Genomic DNA, 14354 nt, shown 5'->3' with positions numbered 1-14354 from the left:
AGTTGGGCCGAAGGGCCTGTTTCCATGCTGTATGTCTCTGGAGTGAGGTGTGCAGAATTAACCCATGGAACTGCCATACCTCCCTGACTTTGGCTGACCCAACAACAAGATGGTGTCCAATGATTGGCATAGTTCGTCTCATTCCCCCTACACCAGAGATTCCCAACCTTTTATGCCATGGACCCCTACCATGAAGCAGAGGGTCTATGTACCCCTTTTCTACACCTTCTGTCTACAGCTCCCTGGACAACACACTTAATGCAAACACAGTTAAAGGCAGGGATTCATTGGCAGGCAGTCACAGGCTCACGCAGTGAACTGTAGCCATGTTACCGAGTGTAGATGCTCATTCCTACTTAAAGGTGCAAAACAAAGCAAATTAGTGCCAGTTTAACATCCCCCCCCCAAAGAAACAGAACAGTCTTGCGAATGCTGAAAATTGGAACTAAAAACAGAAGACCAGCAGGTAAGGCAGCATCTGTGGAAGGAAACTAGGGGTTAATTTCAGATCCATGAGTGGTGTCTCAGACTTGAGACACTAACCATTTCTATTTCCACTAATGCAGCCTGACATACTGTGTTTCCAATATATGATAACAAGGTTAAATTGTCCTGGCATCTTCAAGGGCGGTCGCATTAATTAAATTTATCCTCGTCCCGCTGACTCACCCCCTTCCCCCTCTGCCCCACACCACCCGGCCTCTCTGTTCCATGCCACTACACCTTGGTGCCATTGACAGTTTGGAATGCCGTCCTCTATTTCTAAGCGACAACATCGTCCGAGCCTAGCGGCCTGTGTCAGTGTCACTGTCTCTTGTTAGCGCTCGTGACATCTGGGCAGATTCCTCACATGATCACAACCTCAGTGGTACAGATCCTCATTGCTTCTGCCGTTGAAGCCAAAGTGACATAATAACGTAATTACCCCTTCACAGTGGGTAACCAATTAGCTGATGGAACCCTAATCTTCCCCTCGGCCACTGGAGATCTTATTTTAGTAACACTGCGTTCAGGATCTTGTGGGTGACAGAACTTTCATGGTGGAGTGTGTGGGTTTGAGGTGAAGGGCGCACACTGGTGTAAGAAAAGCTTTTGCTACTGCTAAGGGGCCTTGTCCAAAGGGGTGGGTCAATGGGAGAACCCCCGAAGTGCCTGAGGATCCCATTAAATCGGAATTTAAACACAGAGATCACTCCGGCTATCATCAACATTCTCGGGTGCCCTGAGTCTGGGAGCTCTTCACAGGGACCTTCCTTCCCAGCCGCATACTCCTTGGCTGTGGCTCCGTGACCACTGAGGGTGATCCGGAGCTGAGGAGGTGGGGCGACGACGGGGGCAGGCGCGTCAGGGTGTTGTTATTAGGTAGCAAATGTGAGACTACATTTTTACCTCAGTGCAGTTGGACAAGGCCCCTTGCCTTTTGCATTTCACTCCTGCTAAGTGCTGACGTGTGGTAAGGAGTGAGTTGCCTGTCAGCTCCAAGTGCGGTCGCTGGGCTGTTCTCTCTGTAGCTGCATAGTTTAAAGGGGGGTTGGGGCTCTAAAATGTTTGCATCCACCTTTGCACTCAGTGCTTGATGTGTCGACCAGCACAGAAAGAGCCTCATTAAAAGTCAACAGCAGCCACCAACCACCCACCTACAGAACTCCCACATTACACTTATCACATTCCCACCATTTCCCTCACCTCCCAGATTCTACCCCTCAGCTGGGGCATTGTCAATGGTCACTTGATCTACTGATTAAACACGCTTTCTAGGGGTTTCAAGGAAAACTTACTAACTCCATGCTCAGTGGCCATGGTCGGGCTTGAAACCCAGGTCACCAGTTGCACTAGGCAGTGACTCCAGCACTGCCCTGGCCAAATATATTGCCCCATCCATTGTCAAATAAACCCACTCTCCCCCACCGCAGCTTCCCCAGTGATGTCTCTGGCCACCAGCTTATGATGCTGCATTGGCAAAGTCCTCCGCCCTTACTTGGGCTGGCTAGAATCTGAGACAGACATTGGTTTGCTGCCTCTTCGGCGTCAGCTTAATGCCTTGTCTCTCTGTGGCATTACTTTTGGTTTGGTCTGAATTTTGTTCTTGCATTGGCAGTGTACACAAGAGGGGCTGCTCGGGCCCAGTCCATGATTCTCCAGTTACCCTGCCCTTTTTTTCCTTTTATTCCTCCACAGCTCTTCTCAGAAGTCCAAAAACAAAAGTCAAAGATGTTGATCTGTAGCCTTTGGGAAGAGTGTTCACAGTCTCTGCTGTGTGTGTTATTAGCATCCAGAGAGATTTGCTTTTGCTTATGCCTTCCTCTCTCTCTAGCCCAGGGGTTCCCAACTTTTTTTTAATGTCATGGACAACTCCCCTTAACTGAGGGGTGCATGGACCCCAGGTTGGGGACCCCTACTTTACTGCTGTAGGTGAACACAGCAGCACCAAATTTATGACTTGATAAAGCACCTATTTTATACCACTCTGAGTCCCCTTTATTCCCCAAATATTTCCACCACCTCTGTGAGTTCTGCACACTGGGGGAAACTTGCGTCATCTTTGACATGTTCAAAGTAAACTTATTATCAAATTACATATACACTATATACAACCATGAGATTCGTTTTCAGTAAATCCAGGGGCCACAATTGAATCATTGAAAGGCCACAGTCAACTGGACGGACGAACAACCAATGTGCAAAAGACCACAAACTCTGCAAATACAAAAGGACAAAGAATAAATAATAACAATAAATAAATCAGCAATAAGTATTGAGAAGATGAGTCTTTGAAAGTGAATGCATAGGTGTGGAACAATTCGGTCATGGAGCAGGATATTGAAATGGGTGGATTGCCAATGCCACCATTTGCATTTGGCTGAGCTCCTTTTAATGGTTGAAGGGTAATAACTGTTCCTGAGCTCAGTGGTGTGAGTCCTGAGGCTCCTGTACCACCTTCATGCTATCTCAGATCGAGTCCTCAGCATTCTTAAGTGGGAGGTGAACAGCCAGAAGTTGTGATCCATGAAGGTACCAGTGACATGGGTAAGACAAGTGACAAGGTTCTGCACAGGGAGTTCAGGAAGTTAGATGCTATGTTAACTCCAGAGTTGTAAGCTCAGGATTGCTACCTGTACCTTGTGCTCATGAGGCCAGAACTAGGAAGATTATACAGTTTAATATGTGGCTAAGGAGTTGGTGTAGGAGGGATGGCATAAGGTTTTTGGATCATTGGGCTCTCTTCCAGGGAAGATGGGACCTGTACAGAAGGGACAACTTGCACCTGAACTAGAAGGGGACTAATATCCTAGCAGGAAGGTTTGTTAATACTACACAGTGGGATCTAAATTAGAGTTGTGGGGGATGGGAACCAGAGTGCCAGAAGAGTTAGTGGAAAGGTTGTGGAGGTAGATGTTGGTAGGACCTCAAAGTTTGGAATCAAAAGGTTGAGCATGGTGCGTCTAGTGTCCTGAGCTGCTCATATTTCAGTGCAAGAAGTATTATAGGAAAGACAGATAATAGTGCTGAAGATGAGGCAGCCGGTTTGCAAACAGGCAATGTGTAGTGAGGAGAGATTGTTGATTGTGCAAAATTACAGTTAACAGGGAGAGTTGCAATGTAAACAGCAGACAAAATTGAAAAGAGTGAATACAAGACCGAAGGTGTTGTATTTGAATGCGGCCGTATCCGAAATAAGGTAGATAAACTTGCAGCAGAGTTGCAGATTGATACATAGGATGTCGTAGGCATCACTGAATCATGGCTGAAAGATTACAGCTGGGAGCTTAATGTTCAAGGTGCACCATGCTCAACCTTTGTATCGAAAGGACAGGCAGGAAGGCAGGGGGGTAACGTTGCTCTGTTGGTTAAAAAAATGAAATCAGATCATTAGAAGCAGCTAACCTAAGGTCAGAAGATGTTGAATCATTAAGGAACTACAAGAGTAAAAGACCCTGAGAGGAGTTGTATACAGACCCTCAAACAATAATAAGGATGTGGCCTACGAATTACAATGTGAGACAGAAAATGCATGCCAAAAGGGCAATGTTGCAATAGTCATGGGGGACTTCATTATTCAGGTAGATTGGGGAAATCAGGCTGAATTCTAGGAGGGGGAATTTCTAAAGTGTATGAGATGGCTTTTTAGAGCAGCTCGTGGTTGAGCCCATGGCAGGATCAGCTATTCTGGATTGGGTGTCGTGCAATGAACCAGAATTGATTAGAGAGCTTAATGTAAAATAACTCTTAGGGGAAAGTGATCACAATATAATTGAATTCACCCTGAAATTTGAAAAGGAGAAGCTGAAGTCAGATGTATCAGTATTACAGTGTAGTAAGGGGAATTACAGAGGCATGAGAGAGGAGTTGGCCAGAATTGATTGGAAAAGAGCACGGTGGGCTGACGGCTGAGCGGCAATGGCTGTAATTTCTGAAAGCAATTCAGAAGGCACAGGCTATGTTCATCCCAAAGAGGAAGACTTATTCTAAAGGAAAGATGACACAACTGTGGCTAACAAGAGAAGTCAAAGCCAGTATAAAAGCCAAAGAGAGGGCATACAATAGAACAAAGATTAGTGAAAAGTTAGAGGATTCGGAAGCTTTTAAAAACCAACAGAACACAACTAAAAAAAGTCATTAAGAAGGTAAAGATGGAATGCGAAAGTAAGCTAGCCAGTAATATTAAAGAGGATACCAAAAGTTTATTCAGATACATAGTGTGAAAGAGAGGTGAGAGTAGATATCGGACCACTGGAAAACAATGCTGAAAGTTAATAACGAGGGACAAGGAAGTGGCAGATGAGCTGAATCAGTCTTCACAGTGGAAGACACTAGTAATATAGTGGAAGTTCATGGTGTCAAGGGTAATGAAGTGGGTGAAGTTACCATAACTAGAGAGAAGGTTTTTGGGGAAACTGGACTTTGTGACGCTGCATGCCCTGCAACAACGTCAGGCTGGATCAGTGAGCAATGAGCCTGATCCTAACCACTTGTACCTCTCTCCTCAGCTGACATCCCCCCTGCCCCCGGCAACATCCCCGCCACACACCCGCTCATGGTTCGGCACGCCGATCACAGTGCCCTGACCCTGGGCACCGGCTCGTCCACCACGCGGCTGACGCAAGGTATTGGGCGCAGCCAACGGGCCATCCGGCCATTCACAGCCACCAACACAGGCCACACGATCCACGTGCACTACCCCGGCAACAGGCAGCCCAACCCTCCGCTCATCCTGCAGAGGTAAGACGTCACTACCTTGGTGGTGCGGGGGAGGAGGTGTGTGATTTATTATTTCCTTGTGCTTTTTGGTACTTTTAACGAACTAAAGATTTTTAAAGATTTGCTTTAATTGTCACGTGTACATCAGAACGTACAGTGAATATATAAGGATGTGCTGGAGACAACCAGCCCACAAGCATCAGCACAGTTCCAGCCCACAGCTCACTAACCTTAACTCCATACATGTTTGGAATATGGGAGGAACCCGGAGTACTCAAGGGAAACGCGTACAGTTGCAAGGAGAATATACAAACTCCTTGCAGACAGTGGTGAGAATTGAACTCCGATGGGTGATTGTTGGCACTATAAAGTATTTCTTAAAGACTATCATGAATCCTGGAATTCATTGCCACAGATGACTTTGGAGGCCAGAGCACTGGGTATATTTAAAGTGGCGGATGATAGGTTCTCAGTTAGTAAGGGTGTCATAAGTTGTGGAAGAAGGAAGCAGAATGGGGTTGGGGAAGCCCTGATGGAATGACTGCACACACTCGATGAGCCAAATTATTTAATTCTGCTCTTTGTCTCTTGGTCTTTGTCAGGGGTTCCCAACTTTTATTCTTAATGGCATGGATCCTTACCATTAACCAAGGGGGCCGTGGATCCCAGTTTGGGAACCCCTGGTCTCTGGTCTCGTGAAGTCCATGCAGTATTGATGCTGTGACTGGTGCATGAATCAGTCCACAACCAAAAGCTATCCCCCATACCGGTGTCCTACTGACAAGCATCTCTCCTTCAGGTTGCTTGGGCCCTCAGCAGCCGCAGACATCCTCCAGCTGAGCAGCAGCCTGCCCCTTCAGAGCCGCGGCCGTGCCCGCCTGCTGGTGGGCAACGATGACGTGCACATCATCGCCCGTTCAGACGATGACCTCCTTGATGACTTCTTCCACGATCAGACGACTACAACCAGCCAAGCAGGTAAAGTGCCCATCCGGAAGGGTGCAGGGTGTGCGTGGGCCGTTTCGGAGCCTCGCCCTCAGCTGCCTGTCTCCTGGCCATTGCTGCCGCAAGACCACAGGTATCTGAATCAGGTTCATTGTTATTAACATAATGTGAGATTCGTTGTTTAGTGACAGCAGTACAGTGGAATAGATAAAAAATATGATCATTTATAATAAGAATAGTGCAAAAAGAGCGAAATAGAGAGGTGGTGTTCATTTGTTCATGGTCCGTTCAGAAATCAAATGGCGGAGGGAAAGAAGTTTTCTCCTAAAAATGCAAGTTGGCAGGTAGTAGATCAATCCAGGTGAGGGGAAAGGCAGGAGGGATGAGAGGAGATGGATTTATGTGAGAAGCTGAGAGGTGAAAAGGAAAATATCAAGTGGGAGGTGACAGTTGACCTTGGATTGGAGGGGAGGAGGTGGGAAACTAGAGGAAGGAAGGTGACAGTGATAGGCAGGTACTGGGGCAACAGAGATGAGGTCAAACAAAAGCAGGAGGAAGTGGTTACAAGATGTGAAAATAAATCAATGTTGATATTTAAATAAATCATACAAAAAGAAGGAATAGTGAGGTAGAGTTCATGGGTCATGGACCATTCAGAAATATGCCAATGGGGAAAAAGCTGTTCCTGAATTGTTGAATGTTGGTCTTCAGGCTCCAGTATCACCTCCCCAATGCTGGCAATGAGAAGAGGGCAGGTCTTGGATTGTAAGGGTCTTTGATGATGGAGCCTTGCCTTGAAAGGAAAGGTGCCTTGTCCTGGATTTCTGTTGTAGCAAAGATGAGTGTCCCCTTTGCCCTTGCAGAGTTTGCTCCGGGTGGTAATGGGTTTCAGCGCTTTGCTTTCGTTGGCATCAGGACTGTGACACTGTTTTTTGTGCAGGTACGTTATCCAGCATCCCAACGGCGCTGACCCGCTGGACTGAAGAGTGCAAAGTACTGGACGCAGAGAGCATGCATGACTGCGTGGCGGGTGAGTAGATGTGAGAGAAAGTGGATATGGATTTTTCACAGGCATATTTAAGGAGCTGATCTCATTCAGTCAGACACGCGCTCACGTGCACAGAGACACAGTTTAAAGTTCAGAGTAAATTTATCATCAAAGTACATATATGTTGATTATCGGCACCCAATTGCCCATCATTGGGAACATCTACCATAAACGCTGCCTGGGCAGGGCAAAAAGCATTATCAGGGATGCATCTCACCCTAACCATGGACTTTTTACTCTCCTCCCATCCGGTGGGTGCTACAGGAGCCTCCGCTCCCACACCAGCAGGCACAGGAAGAGCTTCTTCCCTGAGGCTGTGACACTGCTGAACCTCTCATCACAGCGCTAAGCAGTATTGCATCCATATTGTACTGTCTCAGTACTTTTATATTTATGTGTTGTAGCACTTTTCGCAGTTATTTTGTAAATAACACTATTCTTTGCATTTCTGGTCCGATGCTAATTGCATTTCATTGGCTTTGTATCTGTACTCGGCACAATGACAATAAAGTTGAATCTAATCTAATCGAATATGTCAGCATATACAAGCCTCAATTAGTTTTCTTGCAGGAATACTCAACAAATCTATAGAATAGTAACTATAACAATCAATGAAAGATCGCCCAACTAGGGTGTTCAACCAGAATGCTGAAGAAAATGTGCAATAGCAATAAGAAGAAACAATAATATAAATAATAATCAGTGATGGGCAAGTGAAGGTATCCCCTTTGGTTCAAAAGCCTGATGTTTGAGGAGTAATAACTGTTCCTGAACCTGGTGGTGCGAGACCTGAGGCGGCTTTGCCTTCTTCCTGATGGTAGCAATGAGAAGAGAACATGGTCTGGTGGGAGTGGGGGGATTGTCCCAGATGATGGATGCTGCTTTCCTGCAACATTTCATGCAGATGTGCTGATTGGGAGGCAGCTTAATTACTGGTCGCAAGAAATGGTTCAGTTCCAGTTTATTGCCATGGGCATATATACCCAAGGTAGAGGTGCCTTGAAAATTGGCTTTTTGCAACAGCGGCACAGTATATTACAAACATAACTTAACCTCATCTTCACATAAACACAACAAAATAAACATAATGACTTCAATGTAAGATTGACAGAGGAAAAGTTATCTAGTCCATGGCAGTGTTAGAGTTTTTCAGGTTGGTTGAGGACCCTGATGTCAGTGGGGAAGGAGCAGTTGCTAAATCTTGGTGGGACTCTTCAGGCTCCTGTACTTCCTGCGTTGAGTCAGTGCCTTTGATTTGATGGCAGAAGCAAGCAAAAGCAGGCTGTTCCTTTTGATGGGTGTGCTTGAAGGCATCAGCCTGCACTGGGATTCATTACCACAGACAGCTGTGGAGCTTAAGTCATTGAGTGCATTTAAAGCAACGGTTGACGGATGCTTGATTAGTAAGGGTGTTAAAGGTGACAGGGAGAAGACAGGAGAATGGGGTTGAGAGGGATAAATCAACCATGATGGGATGACAGAGCAGACCCAATGGGCTGAATGGCCTAATTATGCTCCTGTGTCTTATGGTCTAAAAATAGGTGAAGTGATGGGCAGGTAGAAGTTATTACGGGGAAATGAGACCTATGGTTATGGTTCAAGCCCATAGCAACATTGTTGCAGATCTGGCCTTCCGGGTAACTGCTCTTTAAGGTAAAGAGGGTCTAAGGGTGGAAAGCTGCCCTCCCTAGGTACTGGAGTTAAGTGGACAAGGTATCAAACTGAGCCAGTGTACGGTACTGACTGGGGCTGAACTCCCTCTCCCTCTCCATCATTGTAGTCGTGAAGCTGCCCATCATCCAGCACTTGGAGTCATTGCGCGACGAAGAGCTGGAGGAGCGGAGGGAGAAACGCCGGAAACAGCTGGCTGAAGAGGAGGCCAGGAGGGAGGAGAAGGCCAAGGAGGAGAAGGAGAACAAGGAGCAGAATGCACCGGTGAGTAGCGTGGGTCGGGGTGAGAGAGGGAGAGATGGGATCCCCACCTTACAGGAAGAGTTGGTCTCTGTGCCAGCAAGGCAAGTGGGGAAACCGGTAACCTTTGAGGTCTGGTTTCTTCCCACATTCCGGTTCGATTTCCACAGCTGTCTGTAAGGAGTTTGCACGTTCTCCCCGTAACCACGTGGGTTTCCTCTGGGTGCCATGATTTCCTCCCACATTCCAGTTTACTTCCCACCGCTCTGTAATGAGTTTATTCGTTCTCCCTGCGACTGCATGAGTTTTTTATGGGTGCTAATATTTCCGCCTATATTCCCATCACTGGGAAAGGTTGAATGCAGACTCAGAGTATTACAATTCAGAACCACACCCTTCTAACCATCTTGTCCCTGCTAAACTGTTATCCACGTGTGTGTGCGCATGCGCTCATTTCTTTGGTTTCTCCTGCACTAATACAGCTTTCCCTCACTGTTTACCAAGCAGGTTACTGGTTCCACTGGAGCTGCCAACTCCTCTGCTCAAGGTGACAAGAATCAAACAGGTTTGTTCCTGTGTAGCCTGCACCTCCGAGTATTCGTTTTCTGTATACTTATGATTTCAGTGAAGGTGGTGTGCAGGCAGGCAGAAAGTGGAGATGGTAAGGGATTAGATGTTATCAGTAGCCATGCTATTATCGGCATTGCCCACACAGAACCACAAACTGAAGGCTCAGTCAACACTAAAAGAGAGATCATATGTCCAGGACAGGTACACGTTAAGAGTTCCACTTCATCTGTGCTGCCATATCGCATATAATTGGGGCAGAGATGACCTAAGTTAAGCTCTCTCTCCCATCCCACCACACACTCCCAGGGTCAGACACAGAATGAAGCTCCCTCTACACCATCCCGTCACTCACTCCCCAAGTCAGAGTGAATCTTTCCCTGCATGGTCCCATCACATACTTCCGAGGCCAGACACAGAGTGAAGCTCCCTCCACACCGTCCCATCATACACTCCCGGGGTCAGACACAGAGTGAAGCTCCCTCCACGTCGTCCTGTCACACTCCCGGGGTCAGACACAGAGTGAAACTCCCTCCATACTTTCCCATCCATGCAACTGAGAATAAAAAACAGAAAATACTTGACGCATTCATACTTGACACAAACAGAAACATGTAAATTTTAATATTTAAGAATGTCAGTCAGAACAGAGACACTGATTGTTTCCAGCACTTTGTTTTCGTTTGGAGTTTCCAGATCTCTAGTTTCAATTTTTCAACTTGGAGCAATCAGTTATGTCTAGATGTTCAGATGAAGAAGTGACTGCAGGATTTGGGCTTGGTGTACCTGCCTACAGATGTGCCCCTCTGGTGATGAGGCTGTAGTGTCCTGATTGAAAACTAGAGAACACTCTGCATCCTGTTTCTATAAGCCAGTTGTAAGGTTCAAAACAGTGCAGTGAGTAGAAAAATCAAGAAGAATGCAGTGTGCTGCCCACAAAAGAAATGATTGGAACTCTGAATATGTTATAACAATAAACTTTTTCTCTGTTGACTTGTTTGTTTAAGTTCTAAGTGTTCAGTCCACGTGGAGATGGAACAAATGCCCTTTGGAATGAGGTAGTAGGTTGTATAGTTTTAGGGTCATACCCGATCTTGGAGTTAACTATACAATCTACTGTCTTTCCCACGGTGGCAAGGCTGGCTTCCCGCAGGACGTAACGTTTCCGCTCTCGCTGACGGAAAGGATCCATGTGCCGGCTGGGGTTACTACTCTGGTTTGACTGTTTTGGCGGGTGGGGGGGGCACGGGGGGGCACCATGTAAAAGCTGGCTAATTCCTTGTTCATCCACCCTCTCGAGCAGGTTCCACTGAGACTAGGCAGTAGAACGCAAAATCATACAGCACAGCTCGTGTTATTGTGCCGACCTTTTAACCTACTCCCAGATCAATCGACCCTGTCCCTCCTTCATAGCCTTCCAGTTTTCTTTCCTTTATGTGTCCATCTAAGTGCCTCTTAAATGCCTCTAATGTGACTGCCTTTACCACCACCCCTGGCAGAGTGCCCCTACACTCACCACTTAATATTTTTTCTAAATCAACCTCTTGACATCCCTCGCCCCCCCCCCCCCAATACTTTCCACCAACCACTTTAAAATAGTGCCTCCTGCTATTAGCTATTTCTGCTCTGGGAAAAAGTCTGGCTATCCACTTGATCTATACCTGTTTATATCTTGTACATATCCATCAAGTTGCCTCTCGTCCTTCGCTCTATAGCAGGGGTCCACAGACGCCTCGGTTAATGGTGGGGCTCCATGGTATAAAAGAGGTTGAGAAGCCTTGTTCTAATGAGAATGGCCCTCGCTCGCTTCACCTTTCCTTATAAGACATGCTCTTTAATCCATGGAGCATTCTGGTAAAATGCCCTGGGGGCTTATCTATCAATGTATGGAGTAGGTTATTATTAAATCCAGTCAGGGGATGAGGAGAAATCTCTTCACTCAGCTACATACATGAGGTATGGTATCACGGTGATTGGATGATGTCAGTGGCCCAAGTGGATCAAAGTAAGGAAGCCCTCTGCATGCAAGAGAGGAGGTAGATCAGGGAGTGGGGAGGGTCGTACAAGCGAATGTTGGAGCAGAGTACTTCATCGGCTTTGTGCACTGCTCTTCTGCATTCGCCTGGTTGTGGAGCCCTCCAGCCCTCCATGGCGGATCCCAGCAGAAGATGGAAGTTTCTGCGACGACCAGAGGCGAGTTGAGCATCAGGATCGCCATTGCCCTCGGAGCAAGGGAGGCATGTTCAATATGCTCTGGCACGCTGAGGTAGTAGGTTGTATAGTTGTAGGGCGGTGATTCCCCACTTTTCGTTTTGCCCTGTTTGGAGATAACTATACAACCTACTGCCTTCCTCGCTGAGCAGTCAGGCAGCTGGCAAGCCCACCCTTGGACCAGCTAATGGTTGACATTAGTACCGACATGATGAGTTTGTAAAAATGGATCAGTTGTCATTGAACGAGATGCTGTTTCAAAGCTGTGGAAAAGTGTGAGGACAGCTCTGCCCTCTGGTGTTTGCGCTGTTGTGTCTATGTTCATTCTAAGGATCTGCAGTTGGAGTTGGACAGAGTGAAGCTCCCTCAACACTGTCCCAATCACACATTTCAGGGGCAGACACAGGGTGAAGCTCCCTCCACGTCATCCCATCATACATTCCCAGGGCCAGACAGAGTGAAGCTCCCTCCACATAATCCCATCACACACTCCTGGGGTCATACATAGAGTGAAACTCCCTCCACACTATCCCATCACACACTCCTGGAGTCAGGCGCAGAGTGAAGCTCCCGCTACTCAGTCCCATCACACACTCCTGGGGTCAGGCGCAGAGCTCCCTCTACGCAGCCCCATCCTATGGGCCCAATGCAGAAAGAGTATGTATTAGTGGCGGGATCAAGTTCCAAATGCAGGTTAATGAAAAACACAACAGAGTACAGCACAGAGTAAATCTTGAGGCTCACTCAGAACAACAGTGATGAATGGGTTGATGGATTTTAATTGCTGAACACAGCTCAGAAGCAGAGATCTTATCTGTCAACTGTCAGTGTTCCTCATTATACGTGACCATTCAGCACCAACCTTTCTATTCTCTGAATGGCCAAGCTCTTGCATGTTTCATTATTCCGATTGGCCCTCGCCTGCTGCCTGTTGCCTTGTAACGACTTCTGAGCCTGTCTCTCTTCCATCCGCCCAGGCATGTGCTCCAGCGCTTTGTCAGCCACGAACGAAGCCATCAGCAACATCGCTGCCTCGATCGCGGAAGCCGCACTGGAGGCCATGAGGACCCACGGCCAGTTAGCAGGTGAGTGCACCTCTGAGGTACCTGTCTCTCCTCTGCCAGGGTGCAGAATCTGTGCAACGGAGTTAAATGGGACTCAATTTACTCCCTGCCAGTTCTCCCAGTAGAGTTTGATAGCACAGGGCCTCTATGCAGACCTTATCAAGCTATACACCAACTAAACAGGCGCTTTGGCCCAACTCGTCCATGTCTATTTACACTAATCTGTTTGCCCACATATATTTTTTTATTCAAGTATGGCATCAAATGTCACAGAATATTACAGGACAAAAACAGATACTTTTGCCCAATTGGTCCATGTTGACCTGATCTACCTGCATCCTGGCCATATCCCTGAAACTGTCTCATCCATGGACCTTCCCAGACTTCTCTTAAATGTTACAATGCAGCTTGCATCCATTGTTTCTGCTGGTAGCTCATTCCATCCTCTGAAATTGTTTTTCCCCCCCCCGTTTCCCTTTGAATTTGCCACCTTTCACCTACATCCAGGTTTCCCAACCTGCAGTCTACATGCCTCCTGGTTAATGGTAGGAGTCCATGGCATTAAGTAAAGGTTTGGATCCCCTGTCATCCTGCTGTCACCCAACCTGAGGGAGAAATGGTCTGGATGTATTCATTATACTCCCGTCATACGGACTGAGTACAGGCCATGTAGAGACGGTAATTTTATTTCCCTCCGCTATTGCATCTGACAGCTTGTTCCTGATATTCACAATCCTTTATGTGGAAAATCTTGTCCATCAAATCTCCTTTAAATTTCTCCTCCCCCCACCCCGTCCTCCCCCCCCCCCCCCACCAAACTGTATCCCCCAACTGGAGACGCCCCTCCCCGCGGGACAAAGACCAACTATCTACATCCTCACCAGCCTCCACGCAGTAGTAGTGAACCTTTTTGAGAGCCTGTGCACAAATTGGCAATAAATTTCTTTGAAGAAGAAATTCTGTCACGCCATGGTAATTCTCAGCAGAGATTATTATTGATTAATAAGTTAGCAAAAATAATTATGGGCTGTTTCTTCAGGAAACAGGATGAATTCTATTACTTAATTATGTGTATTCATTATTTTGCTATTAATAAAAGTATAACAAAGGCAGATTGAAATTACTGGGGCATTTTAGTAAACCTGTACAAAAATTATTAATAATCTTTTTAAAGGAATTGAAAACTAACAATTTCTAAATACTTATAACCATCGTGATTAAACATATAATCGACATAATTATCAGAACCATTTGCTATCCAAATACTGCAAGTATTTAAAAACATATCATCCAACATCATGTGATCTCTCGACTCTCTGGCTTGTGCCAAACAGGCCTGAGACGTTTCCGGTGAAAACTTCTCACTGCTCTCGGGTTGTAAAACATCATTCACAGCTTCTTTCAACAGA

At 46.6% G+C, this 14354-nt stretch overlaps 1 protein-coding gene across 10 annotated transcripts in view; it reads left to right on the top strand.

Moving 5' to 3' along the window:
- The window catches only part of huwe1 (HECT, UBA and WWE domain containing E3 ubiquitin protein ligase 1), a 279725-nt gene that overhangs the window by 195405 nt on the left and 69966 nt on the right, over nucleotides 1-14354 (top strand). For 9 of the 10 annotated variants that reach the window (XM_072246462.1, XM_072246465.1, XM_072246460.1 and 6 more), the window contains 6 exons: nucleotides 4989-5220; nucleotides 5999-6177; nucleotides 7085-7174; nucleotides 8973-9127; nucleotides 9608-9668; nucleotides 12859-12966. In XM_072246462.1, the coding sequence (XP_072102563.1) occupies nucleotides 4989-5220; nucleotides 5999-6177; nucleotides 7085-7174; nucleotides 8973-9127; nucleotides 9608-9668; nucleotides 12859-12966 (825 nt within the window). The remainder of the gene's footprint in view (nucleotides 1-4988; nucleotides 5221-5998; nucleotides 6178-7084; nucleotides 7175-8972; nucleotides 9128-9607; nucleotides 9669-12858; nucleotides 12967-14354) is intronic. The other variant, XM_072246459.1, reaches the window with a different exon arrangement.

This window comes from Mobula birostris, chromosome 29 (assembly GCF_030028105.1).
Source record: "Mobula birostris isolate sMobBir1 chromosome 29, sMobBir1.hap1, whole genome shotgun sequence".
In the NCBI taxonomy this organism is placed as follows: Eukaryota; Metazoa; Chordata; class Chondrichthyes; order Myliobatiformes; family Myliobatidae; genus Mobula; species Mobula birostris.
Note: the sequence above shows the minus strand (reverse complement) of the source record. Positions and strands in the feature narration are given on the sequence as shown.